General features: G+C 31.8%; 1 protein-coding gene across 9 annotated transcripts in view; it reads left to right on the plus strand.

Moving 5' to 3' along the window:
- Positions 1-14,476, plus strand: part of LOC148610091 (tumor protein p53-inducible protein 11-like) — a 213,150-nt gene that overhangs the window by 157,352 nt on the left and 41,322 nt on the right. Inside the window, exon 1 of one of the 9 annotated variants that reach the window (XM_088542150.1) lies at positions 11,644-12,639. The exons of 7 other annotated variants lie outside the window; for them this stretch is intronic. In XM_088542150.1, coding sequence (XP_088398276.1) covers positions 12,563-12,639 — 77 coding nt within the window. In that variant the 5' untranslated portion in view covers positions 11,644-12,562. Of the gene's footprint in view, positions 1-11,643; positions 12,640-14,476 lie in introns of those variants that run through there. One more of the 9 variants, XM_088542149.1, reaches the window with a different exon arrangement.

Consider the following 14,476-nt stretch of genomic DNA (forward strand, 5'->3'; position numbering starts at 1 on the left):
GCTGAATATAATAAAGTGAAAGTGAAACTCTAATATTTACTTAATTAAGTGAAGTATTTTGGTTTTATGTCTCAGGAAATAGAAAGATGTATTATTTCCTGTTTTCTTTATGTTGACGCCATTCACCATATTAAAACGTAGTAATGAATGATTTTTAACAGAGTAATGAGATCCTATTTTTCCTGTGTCCAACGAGAACAAGAAGACATTGATTCTCTGTCAGAGTGGTTAAAGACCGTGAGGTCTTTAATTTTGAAACAAATGAAAGTTTTAAGTAGGTCAATGAGTGCCAAGGCTACATCAGTTTTCAAAGACCCCGATGTAGCAAAAACATTGGCTACTATACATGACAAATATGTTGTCGTACCAGCAGACAAAGACCAAAACAACATTGTTTTTGTCTGCAAAACGTTTTATATACAATGTTTATTATCAGAGGTAGATGTAGAAAATAATAGAAGTGATAAGACCTACACTGCTACCACTCTCTCCAAAGAAGAGATTGTGGAAAACCATAAATCTGTGCTATCCTCTTTTGGTCTCTCTACCAAGGATGATCATTGTGATTTACCGTCTATGTACGGATTCCTAAACTTCACAAGAATCCATACAAACAATGTTTCATAGCTGGATCTGCAAAATGTACCACCAAACCTCTTTCAATACTTTTAACTTCTATACTCACAACTGTCAAAGAGGGTCTACAGTCCTACCACAACACTTGTTACTCCCGTAGTGGTATTAATTAAATGTGGATCCTGAAAAATTCGAAAGATCTTTTGGAGACAGTGACTTCAAGACTATTATCTGAATATAATAGCATTAAAACCTATGATTTTTTCAACACTGTATACTTCTATTCCCCATACTCAGTTAAAATCCCGACTTAAAAACATTATACATCGTTGTTTTTCCATATATAGTTCTTGGTAGCAATTCCTCATACTTAGTAAGAAATAATTCCAAATCATCTTCTAAATATACAGAGGAAGATGTTTACAAAATGCTGGAATTTTTTATCGACAACATATTTGTCTAGTGTGGTGGACGTGTTTTTCAACAAACGGTCGGCATTCCATTGGGAACAAATTGTGCTCCTTTACTTGCTGACCTATTCCTTCACTCTCATGAGGCTGACTTTATAGCTGATCTAATCAGAAAGAAAGAAAATCGTTTGGCTAGATCCATCAATCTCAGTTTCTGCTATATAGATGACGTATTATCTTTAAACAATCCTAATTTCAGGGATTTGATACATCGCATCTACCCAAAAGAACTTGAGATAAAGAATACTACAGACACTGAGAAGTCAGCCTCATATCTTGACCTACACTTAGAAATCAATGGTAAAGGAAAACTATTGACCAAACTTTACGACAAACGTGATGACTTTTCATTCAGAATTGTCAACTTTCCTTTCATCTGTGGCAACATCCCTTCGGCTCCTGTGTATGGAGTGTTCATATCACAACTCATACGTTATGTCAGAGCTTGCCAAAACTATGCAGACTTTTTGTATCGCGCTAGAACTCTAACAAATAGGCTTCTGGAACAGGGTTATGTTGCTACAAGATTCAAGTCATCACTACAGAAGTTTTATGGTCGTCATCATGAACTCGTGGATCGTTATGGTGTATCCATCAGCACCATGAAAACTGATTTATTCAACGGGTCCTTTCCTCATTTGTCTACCCTGGACTTGACCTTTTATGAGCAACTCCGCAGGTGTTTCTAGAAAAGCAGAGGACGCTTACCCTACCAGTGCACCTGGTCCATGCTCCCAGTTTTTAGTGGAGTCCGAGTTGATCATTTACTTTTGTTACTTTGTATGTATGATTTTAGTTACTTTATGTTCTTTGTTGTGTATGTCTGTTTTCCATGTCTGGTCTTTGTCCCTGGATTACATTCTTTTGGTTACCCCTATAACCTTGGTTCCCTTGATTACTCTTCCAATATGAAAACATTATTATTGACAACAATATCAAAATAATTGATGCACTGAATAGATTTCTATGAAAAAAGTTTTGTTTTGTATTCGTGGGGAAAGGGAAGGGTCACAGCTTCCCCTGAGTACTGTCTTGCCCCCCCTAAGAAGTTCTTGGATAATCATTCATTACCAAAGTTTTGTATGTATATTTTTAGGTAATGATCAGTGAAAGTGGTCGACATTTTCGTGTAAAATTCTCTCAAACAGAAGATTTAATGCACAAAATTTTCAGTTAATAAAATCTACAGAAATTTAAGCCTTGTGTCTTGCAGTATCCGACTTGGATTCATAGAGGTAGACCCTGTGTACAATGGGAAAAATATTTGTTTTTGTATGAAACCTTGATTTTTGACAAAGTCTTGTCTAAAATATTTCTCTTGCATCCCTTCTCTTGGCCTTTGATTTTATTTAACCTCCTCCTAACATGACTTATTAAATGTCCATAAACATGTCACAGTTGCACAACCACAGCAGACAGTCAATATTAGTTATATAACTGCCACAGGAGATAAACTTCACGACACAATCATTAGCAATTCATAAGAAACAATTTGCATAATTGATTTGATGCAAAACAGAGATTTTTTTTTCACTCAAACATCCAGGAAAATATGCATTTGATGGCCTTAGTTTATCTGATGAATATTCCGTTCACTGTTTTAAGTACCAGTCTTTATAAAAAAAATGAGAGGAGGTGTTTCATGCATGTTAAAAAAACCCACCAAGTTAACTTTCATACATTATGTAAATTACAGTTTTTTATCAATTGTTCCCTGTGTGTTAAATTTTGCTAATTCACACTGAAATGAATTCAGAAATTTCAATCTTGGACTTTCTCCTGCCAAAATATCATCACACAAATTTCAATCCAACGATTGCTGAACTTAAATTCAAGTTAAAAAGAACAAAAAACTGTGGAGCAAACTATGGAGCAAAATCTCAAAAATGAAATAGGATAATTAATTACTTATCACGAATAACCAAAATATGATCACTCGTGCCAAGAACACTTGGATTTAGCTTGTGCACAGAACAAATTCTGTCCACTCGTTAAATCTATGTGTCATTCAGCATTCCTGATCATAATTAAGAGTAATCAAGAGAATAAGTTATTCACTCTTTCCAATTAATTATCCTATTATTCTAATTCAGAAACCTTTACAGACCACATAGCCAGTCTTTAAAGTTGATAATGAGTTGTTGCACTTGTGCAATAAAAATGATAAAGATTGTGTATAAAATTAAAACTTTGGAAGAGTTGTCATTCTTAATGTGGTTTGAATTGTTTGAGATGAATATATGATTTTCTTTATTATTACCTAAAAAATAACTTATGTAGATAGAAAAAAGCATAGTTTATAGTTTATTCCATGGGTTTTCTGTACCGCGAATCACACCTTTACGATAAGCATGAGTGTCTGACTTTAATATGGACTGGTACTTAAAGAATTGAATATTCTCTTTACAGTGTTGAGTATTGGGGAACTATGGATTGAATCTTCTATCACTGTACTGTTTAGGAAAACCCATGTTTTAAATGGACCAAAGTTCAATAAAATTTTTGTTGAATTTTGTAATGAGACATTTTAAGTAATTAAAACTTAATGAGAAGATCTTGGTGTAATGAAACTGTTACATCAGTGGATTTTCCTACAGTAAAATGTATCATTACAACTGCTTACTATTCCTAGACTGGTAAAAAACAAAATGTTTTCTGAAAGCAGGAAATTAAAGGTACTTTGATTAGAAAAACATGGAATTTAAAAAGAAATTAAATGAATTTTAAGGTTGTTTATTTTTGTTCCTTCAAGAGAATTTCAAGACCTTATATATAGGAGAGTGATAATTAATGAAGAAGTTGTATAGCACATACAATGATTATTTTCACTGGATGGAGTTTGTCTTCTAATGAATGAATGACAATCACCCTATTTATTACTTAGATAGTTACCTGGACACTTGAGAAGAAGTTTAGAAATTTTAAATTCTTATGGAATGATAGAAAGTTTTGAATCAGTCTCATTGTCCAGCTAACTACTTAAGGTGATTGTCATTCAATCAAGGGAAGACAAACACAATGCCTGGATATCATCATTGAATTCACTGTAATGTCTCCTCCAATGAAAAAGCAACAGACAGTTTCTTAAAAATTTTTAATAGATACAAGTCCTTGAAGGTTACATTGCTTGTATATGGTAAACTGATCTGTTTGTGGTCTTTGTCTAATGTCACTGTCACACAGCAATTGATTTAGTCAACCAATGCAGTCAATGTTAGTTATATAATTGCCGTGGGAGATCAAGCTCCTAACATAATCATTAGCAATTCATATGAAATGATTTGAATAATTGATTTGATGATGCATACAAGAGCATCAGTGATTTTTCCTGGATATTGTCAATATAAAATGTACAAGTCAGGGTAAATAAAGACCTGGGTGCATAGCTTTATCCAATATTCTATAGGTTCTCTCAAGGGATTATGTTAGAACAAGTTGTTCTGACCTTGGTGAAGTGTTGTAAACAATGAATCTATACCATGTGACCTTTGATTGACTTAATTTGGCCAATATACTCTGTCCTATTTGTCCATCTAAAAGTTAAATCAAAATTGTGTTAAGATATTTCATTGGTTTTTAGTGCATTGTTAGTCTTAGTTGAAGGAAGCTACCTTTGTCTTTTTATTCTTTTCCAGTTTTCTTCTTTTTAGAGTATAATTAGACTTTAAAAATAGAAATATGGTGACAAGCATAATCTCATCAATAACCCAGTTGTTTATTATATATACTTCATACTTAATATGAGGTATGTCTGTCTGTGTGTATACATTTGTAAATATCATTTTGCTAACTTGTCATGGGAGCTGAAGTATGGGAGAAGTAATTGTAATCATTTAGTCTGTCTGTCTGTCAGCTTTTTTCGTCAGTTGATACTAATGGTTGTTGTTATAGTATCTGTATACTATTTGAGTACAGGCTCAGTCTGAACGAGGCAAACTTACAAAATCTTAAAAAACCCAAACTTTTTTTGATCTGTGTATGCCCCCACTCCCATGGAGAGGAGGTATACTGTTTTACCCTTGTATATGTGTCCTTGTTCTGTCTGTAAAAATTGTTTCCCTCAATAACTACCTATCACAGTGGCTTGAAATTTTGACACATTCTACCTGTCATTTAGTGGGATCTATTTACGGAAAAATTTAACATCAACTTCCTGTTTGCCAAGGTCTTTATTTTTTTACTTAATATTTTTGGATGTTGAAATTTTCGTCACACTTTTCTCTGCAGCTACTCATCACTTGAAATAGCTTGAAATTTTGACAGGTTCCATCTTTCACAGATATCTTGTCTTCCTTGAAATGGAATTCTCTCTGAATTAAACAGTTCATAATCATTTGCAGAAAAAGGGGAAAATCTCAATAGAATATTAACCAATTGAACTTTTGACAAAGTGCCCCCCCCCTCTTACATCTTCATTGATAATTTCATCTATCAAACTGATACTTAAAAATGTAGTTAACTACCATTTTACATGATGTGATTGCTGATATATTCAAATATTTTATAGCATAATGTTCTGTTCCACTTTTCAACATGAATTCAGAATTGAACCATATCTACTCAGATTGTCCCCAGTAGAATGTATTCATTTGACAAAATTAAGATGTTCCAACTTGAAAACTACCAATAGAAACTGGGAGGTGGTCTGCAGTCCCACAGAGTCAAAGAATATGTAATCTTTGTAAAGAAGGGTTGGGAGATGAATTTTACATATTATTCCAATGCAATAATCCAACGGTTAAGTATTTAAGATCTTGTTACATCCCAGATTACTACTCAAAGCAGCCGAATATGAGTAAATTTTGTGGGTTATTGTCTATCTGTAATGTTCAATTACACAAAAGAGTGTGTGCTTTTTTACGAAAAATTGCTAATATCATATGAAAGTGAATTTCTTAAAATATAAATGTGAATCCGTTTGTATTCATATATTTTATGATATTGACTGTTCTGTGTATTGTGTCTTATTTACATGTATGTACATGTTTGTATTTGTTTTTTGTTGTCCTCTTTTACACCTACTGTGTCTAAGGTTATCAAAAAAATCTTGTCTTGTCTTGATAATTAAAAAATGTTCAAAATGCAAAACTTGAATTTAATATTTAATTCAGAGTTTAGTGATTTTAGTTAAATATTTGATTTTTTTTGTTTCAAAGTTCTAAATTAAGAAAAACACCATGATATGTAATTTTATGTAACAAAACTGTGATCAAATAGAGTATTGGTCATTGTTATTGATCATCAAAGATTTCTGTAACTCAATTTAATTTCTCACAAACACTTTTTTTAGGATTAAGAATGTCAGTCAGGGTTTACTGCTATATTGTATATATTTTTGCATTTTACACTTTTCAAAGAGACTTATTCAGGGCGATTTATTGTCATTTATTTTTTTCTTGCTCTTCAATTATAGCCAAAATAAAATAAATTGCTCATGAAAATAAGTTGGTTTTTCAGTAGTCAATAATTGGTCATTCATCCATAAAAGATGTGCCTATATCAGTTCAGGGACTGTACTTAATACTGATATTCATTGACCATACATCTTTCTCATCACTCTTTAACTTATATTTTGCCTTTAGCTATGGCTTTATTTTTTCCTCTCCTTGATATAATGGATAAAGTTAATGGTGAAATACATTACAGCTTGCCTGTTGCCCATGGTACCTTTCTTGATCACAAGTAGAGTTTTAGTATTAGGTTAAATGGTAAGGTTAAGTTGACCTCATCATTGTGCATTTGGTTAGCCTAAATGTGAAATGCTATGACATTTATCAATTATCATTGGTTTTTTTTGTCTTTCCAACGCAGTCAGAATTGCATATGCTTTGACATCATATGTGACATCCATGATACATAACCAATGCAACCTAACTGATGTACAACTTCGAACTTCATTGGACAAATCTGATAGCAACCCTGAAATTTAAGGCTCCTTTGGGGGGCACTGGTGTCCGTACAGTGATCACTTTTATATATTGAATAATTGGAAATAATTTACTTGTTTAACCAGTAAAATAATTGATATGTGAAACAAAGTACAATGATCACACAGTTCACCAAATAAAATCTTATCAGATTTTGGTATTAACTTTAACTTAGTGAGCATATGCATTTTTTTTTGGAGATAGTACTTGTTTTTTATTGGGGGGGGGGGGGCATTTCTTATCACTGCATATGTTATGGGTAAACTAATATTTGTTATTTATCAGTGTAGAGTTTGATTACAATAGAGAAAATCAAGAGTTGTTCTGCAGTTGATTTTTTATTTTCCGGCTTCATTTTTTACAACTGTTTTGGTTGGTTTGAATCATGACTGGACCAATGATTCCAGACATACAATCTCCATGATCCCTTCCCTGTTAATTTTCATGCGCAGTTTCAAACACACAATAAATGCTAGCCTCTGATTTAATGTGTTATTAATGAGGTAGGGATAATTTACTTGCTTGGTTTCCAGGATTTTTTCAGAGGCATGTTTGTTCATTCCTTTGTAATATCACAGGAAATTAAAGATTTAACAAGTTAGTAATTGGTAGGACAATATCTTAAAAAATGCTTGTCATTGCTTATTTTTTAGTCTATGACAAATATTTTCAGGTAAGATACGTCCCTGACAACTGCTCTTGTCCAACTAAATGCAGCAAACTATTTAGTCATTTAGTTCATTTCACCACTACATTTTATTGTCCCTCCTGATGCGTCGGGAGGGGATCTTGAAATGGCGGGCATCCTTCCACCTGTGTGTCTGTCCTTCCGTACGGGTAGAAACACTTTTACCAATTGATTTTATCTTTTGTATGTAGTCTTACTATGAAAATTTCATACAGATTAAGTTCGACTTTTGTTATGATTGAATGATTTTTACAGAAGTTACAGCCCTTGGACTAAGAAAAATTTAGTGAATTTAAAGTTTTCTGCATTTTCTTTTGTAACACTTTTACAAATTTATTTTATCATTTTTATGTAGTCTTGCAATGAGAAGTTACAGATTAAGATCGACTCTGATTATGGTTGAATGATTTTTACAGAAATTATGGCCCTTGGACTTAGAAAATTTCAGTGAATCTAAAGTTTGAAAAGTATCTTTTTATGTAGGGGACATTGGAATGCTGTTCTTTTATTAGCCATGGTTAAATACTGTTTTTGGTCTGTGTATCTGTCTCACAGTTTGAAACTTGGTAAAGATGTCTTTGTAAAAAGCAAAATTTTCTAATGTTTTGTTTAGCAGGACAGTGGCATGCATATAAATGTAAAGATATTATCTTTGTGTCAATATAATTTGATTTTTTTGCTTCGACAGATGGAGCTCTTGTACTCAAATTGAATTTAACTTTGATATTGCACTGCTATGTTTTTACATTGCAAATGTCTTCAACAACATGAATATGCAAGACTTTCAGTAACACACCCTGTATGTTTGTGTTAAAAGTTCATCTAAAGTTCTAAACGTAAATAAGATGTCATTAATGCTCCATCCCTATTGCATGTAACGATGACACGTCTTTAATTCTTGATGCATTAATTCATGTTATTCCTTAGTTTCTGGAGTTCTGATTTTGTGGAATCTATAAGAACCTCTTAAAGAAAACTTTCTATTTTATTAGTGTACTTGAGTTTACTGTGAAAACCATGGTAAGTTAAATCCATAAGTTCGTATACAGTAAATCTTATTCACAGAGATATAATTATGGTGCTCAAGGCTGTATCGTAGATGTGAAAAATAGCCATCGTCTTTGAAACCTTACAGAGAACTGATTTATTGTGCATTTATTGACAGTTTAGGTTAATATCTATCAGTAAATATCAGTCTATTAGTCCATATGTCTCTTTCACTGCTCTCTCTATTGATCTTATTCTTTTTCTCAATCAGTTTTCTTGAGAAAGTATTGGATTTTTGTAGATAATTGGAAGAAACATGTAATTGAATCACTGTAATTTAGTTTACTTCCTGTCAGAAAATTACATCTTGTCAAAATCTTTGCACAGACATGTTTTGGGTCTTTAAGTCTTTAAAGGCAACAATTATCACGCTGAATGTGATCTCCCATGCAAAATAAGTATAGGGTTATGCCTGCCGTTTGTAGAAGAAGCTATTCTGAAGCTGTAAAACCCAATTACTGTAATCAATGATAGTAAAAGTTTTCACTTCTGAAGAATAAGGCTGAGTTTACTGCCGTTGTCCGTAATAAAATGGCCTAAAATGTCATTAATTTGTCTGTATTTTAGAAATATCTTTTTTTTTAATATCTTCATAAATTCTTAAATATAGCTAACTGAAGTAATAAAAACCATTGCAGTACATTGTTATCTTTTGTTGGTCATATTTTTTCCATTCTCTTTTCTTCTGAATATACAGATGAATTTGGTTGTTTTAAATCATTTAACTTGTAATCATACATATAGTTTGAAATCACTGTCCAGCTAACATGGAAACTCATAGATTTCTTGTCTATACATCTGTATGTTGTTCTCAATTACATGTATGTGCATTTGTCAGATTTCAATTTTCATTTGATCCAGCACTTCAATGTGACATGGGGACATAGAAATGCTGAGTCAAAAAAAATCATTGATGATTAAATTGACAAATGCTTTTTTTCCTCCCTTGGAAACTAAATTTTCAAGTGGCAACATGGGACACTGTTCTTTTATTATACTCTTGCTCAACATAGTATGAATGGTGTAAAATTTGGCGATTTTTAGGCAAAATGGGATATGAAAAAATTTTATTTTTCCAATTTTGACTGATGCTAATTGGTGTACTAAAGTTCTCAAACCATTAGTAAATATTTCATAGATTCTTCTTTGCCTTTTCCGTTGAGCCAGGCCAATGAAATACATGTATGCTAAAATTAGCACCAAAAAAAAAAAAAAAAAAAAAACTCACATATGCAGTAATGATCATCATGCCCATCAGTTCCACTCCTGATTTGCTGATCTCATTGTCCTATCATCTCATTTTCATTATAGGTTAATGATTAATAGAAAAAATAAGACTTGATTTCCTACAATTTGTCTTTTGATAAAACATCAAGAAACAAAAAGGAAACAATTTTCAATATCTAATATGTTTTCAGTATGGTTACAGTAAAACCTGTCTAATCAAAACCTCTGTTGGACTATTGAATTGATTTGCTTTAGACAGGTGTTTGGTTTACCAAGGTTCAAAATACATGTATAAAATGATACAATTGGACTTTTAAAGGTGTGTGATTGAAACATGTTTCTATTTCTTCATGGTATGGTTAAGACAGCTTTCTATTTCTTCATGGTATGGTTAAGACATGTTTCTATTTCTTCATGGTTTGGTTAAGACATTTTTCTATTTCTTCATGGTTTGGTTGAGACAGGTTTTCTATTTCTTCATGGTTTGGTTGAGACAGGTTTTCTATTTATTCATGGTTTGGTTGAGACAAGTATCACTATATATACTAGGTGTACCAAATTGATATTGCAAGAGATTATTTTCTTTGACCATATTTAATCCTTCCTTTAGACATAAGCTCTTGGGATCTAATCTTAAGCCATTCCTTCAGATGTCAAAACCTCATTCCTTTTATCAATTAGAAGCTTATTAAACTAGTAAGTCAGAATAGCTGATGGAAGAGTACAGAAGATTCCAATATCATCATCAGATAACCACGACAGATATTTTGATCTAAATTTGGATTCTCCATCATAAGAAATGTTCATCTACAGATTTTGATGGATTATGTAAAGAAAATAGATGAACTGTTCATGCATAGACATAATTTAATTAGTACCTTGTCATTCTGTCTGCATGAAGCAGTTATGGTTCCTTCTGATAATTTCATTTTTTGCAATTTATTACTTGTTTAATATAAGAAAAGTATTAGCTTTTGTATTTACTTGAAGAAAATTTTAGTAACTTATCAGAATTGATGTAGACTTTTGAGATTTAATTGATTTTCATATTGGGAAATGGGCAGTCATTTTGAAGTTTCTTGACAGAGATGGATATTGCTGGGTGTATTATCACAGAAAACCATGGATTGCTTTTTACATTAAAATCATACTTCTTGAGTTCCTTTTTTGAAAAACAGGAAGTTTCTAAAAATAGAAATATTCAGTTTCAACCTATGATTTGGCAAATAAATTACAGTGATTCAAACAGCTAGAAACTTTTTAGATGCCCTGAGAACATGATTTTGGTTTTGGAAAGTACTGGTATCTAGATGATAGGGTTTATAAAATAATAGCTGGTGGGGGTACAATATTGTAACTACCTTGTTTGTCTGTCCATCCATTTCAATTTACTGTAATAGATTTCTCAGTTTCTATTGGCAGTAATGCTTAGATATTTGGTATAGAGTAGTTCCAGCATGACGAAGCATGTCTCCCCTTTTCAGGTTTCTCCCTTTCTGTTTACCATATGACATGATTTGACAGCAGTGGTTGAATGGGAGTACTCTTAGTACAATGTTGTAAGCATCATCTTGTTTTTACTGTCTTATACTGTGACTCAACTGTTTTGGGTTGGTATAAAACTTTATAGGTCTGTTGTAAACCCAACAAAAATGTTATTGATGATTCAGTACATTGCAAATTTAACAATACATGTTTTTAGCAATGAATTTGTAACTTTTACTGATACATGTATAGCAATGTAATCAAGAAGTCATATTCCATGGCAAAAGATCTTAGCTTGATTAACTATCCAAACAAACACCCTTTGACTATTTTATTACAATGAATCAAAAAGAGGATGAAATGTGCACATGTTATACAAACATAATTTAATCAACACAGCTTAATGGACCATTTTTGCAACTTTCTATGATTTGAAAAATTATTTTCTGGATAACAGTCAAATTTTCTGAATTATTAACAAACTAGTAGATCTATATCAGCAAACTTTTTTGTAGATAAAGTGCCATGTTGAAATTGATTTTTGTTTATTGGAAATAGATAAGCAGTATTAGATATATTTTAATGTGTACAAGTTCCTGTTAAGATACAATCTAGCTTTGATTCAGGTCTTTAGTCACATCATAACAATTTTCTCGTTGATTTGTAGGATAAACCCTAAGTACCTGCCTGGCAATCACTGTGCTTTGGCGTTATAAAAAAAGAAACCATTTCTTAAAGTCCTTGACTATAGATTAGTTCCTTTAAACACTGCTTATGCCTGGATAGCGGTGATATATCTGGGCTGCTCGATCATCTATGATGCTAATTATTAGAGATTAATTCTTGTGTATGCCGCTATTGTTATTTTATTATTTGCTAATTGGAATTCAGCCTCAAAGACATTAATGGAATTTTCTACAATTTTTTTACTCTGTGTTTTGAACCCTATCTTGGAAACTGATAGGAAATGAATCGGAAAACTTGATTGAATGTTGTCGATGTTGTCACGAAAATAAAACATGGGAATTGAAATTGTGCCATCAGTAATGCAAATGACAACTTGATTTTGCTTGGAAGTTCTTGTGATCTTGAATAATTGACTTTAATTGGACGCTTTCAACAGATTACAACTTGTTTGGAAAATGGCGAGCTTTGATTCTTTACCGGAGGTTGAGGTTACAAAAATTGATCAAAATCCTGTGGAAACTAGTAAACCCTCGTAAGTTATAAAGATTTTCTAAAGTTTTGTACTTCTGATTTTCAGTATTTTCAAAATTGAGTTGTGTCTGTTGTGTAAGTCTTGATTCCTTTTTGTTTTTTTTAAAAAGGAAAATGTAAAAATTTAATTAATTTCTTTAAATCATTTCATAACAGAAAGAAAGTTAATTGTCAAATTTGAACCAATACTTAATCAATCTCTTTATTAGAAGTAGAAAACAAAATTTGACTCTTAATTCATGCCACTGGATGAAGAAATCGGTGAATCTGAAGAGGTAAACTTTTTAAGTAGGAAGAAACATTTCTAGTCACCTTTGTTGTTACATAGCATTACAAAAACCCTGGAAACAAATGTTAATTTTTAATTGATTTAAAAGATGTTGAATGACTTTACAATTTGCTTTTGCTATTACTTTATGATAAATGACTGCAACAGAAAAATAGGTAAGAAAGCAAAATAATGGAAAGTATTATGTGTGTATAGTTAAGGAGGTAGACCTAGGGTAAGGGAAACAACTCTTGAAATCAGTGAAATGTTTGTACCACACTTAATTTCACTTAAGCCTCTCAAGCTTTCATTTGAAGCAGAACAAAATGAATCCAAATTAATTAGATGCTTACATAAGATTGATGTTAAATGCTGAATACAAACATTCCAATGATTTTTCAGAGTTGTGTCCCTTACCTTAGGTCTACCTCCTTAAGTCATGCTTACATTAAAATAAATGTAGAAGAATTTTAAAATAAATACAGTATATTCTGTGGAATAAATTGGTTTGAGGTGTATAGTTGTCCCTGCATCCAATAAAAATACTCATCTTCATTGTCTATTTTTATGCCAGAAAACACAAGAATGGCTATAAATTTGTATGTGGTGAAAGTTGCTCTCTTCATCAAAATGGGAAATGCATTAGTAGAAACCAGGTGATGCAATTAACAAATTAGTTTTAGTATGGCGTTGTCAACTGGTTAGGAAAAGGAGGGGGGGGGGGCTTTTCATATATTTTGTCAGAAAAACAAAAGAGACCTAATTCATTGTGTATTAGGAGTGTTCCCTTGTTTATTATACACTAGGACATATATATTCATCATATTTATTCTACAAATACGAAAATAATTACAACAAATGATAGGACAAGGATGTTTTTGACTATCCATATATTTTTCGTAATGTAAACTTTTTGACTTATCATATAATTATGTTAATTTAAGCTGATATGATACTGATTTACTGTTGTACAGAATTAGGCTCTAACAGAAGTTAGTTGTATAAAAATCTCCTTGTGAAAGGAAGCTATCACTTCAATTGTGGTTTTTTATAAACCCTGTTAATATTTGAAGAATGTAATTTTAATGGTATTTATTTTACTTATTTATATGTTTAACTTTGTTTTGTATTTTTAGTACTGGATATTGATAGGTCAAAAAGGTGACAATTTTACCAAAACTAATACTACAAACCAGCTGTAGATTTGGGAAATGAGCAAAACAGTTAACATCCCTGCTAATATTTAAGTAGCACTCCCGCTAAGAATCATGCAAAATGTGATTCATGGGTAAAAAGCCTACATATTTTTATTTTTGATATTTTGTTTGAATTGCCATAGTAAACAGAAATTAAGTTTCAGTTTTTCATATAACCCGTGTTTTTAGGAGATAAAAATTATTTAGAATGCACTGTAGATTTCAAATTAAGGGAGATAACTCTGTAAATGACACCCAAATGCAACAGAATCTATTGGATTTTCAATGTCTATTATCTCCTAAGAGCAGGCAGATTTGAATGAATAATTACACATTTCATAGTATAGACCCATAAAACAACTTAATTACAAAAA

The sequence above is a fragment of the Perna viridis genome, chromosome 8, assembly GCF_037379345.1.
Source record: "Perna viridis isolate PV_CMFRI_1.1 ecotype Kerala chromosome 8, ASM3737934v1, whole genome shotgun sequence".
Classification (NCBI taxonomy): domain Eukaryota; kingdom Metazoa; phylum Mollusca; class Bivalvia; order Mytilida; family Mytilidae; genus Perna; species Perna viridis.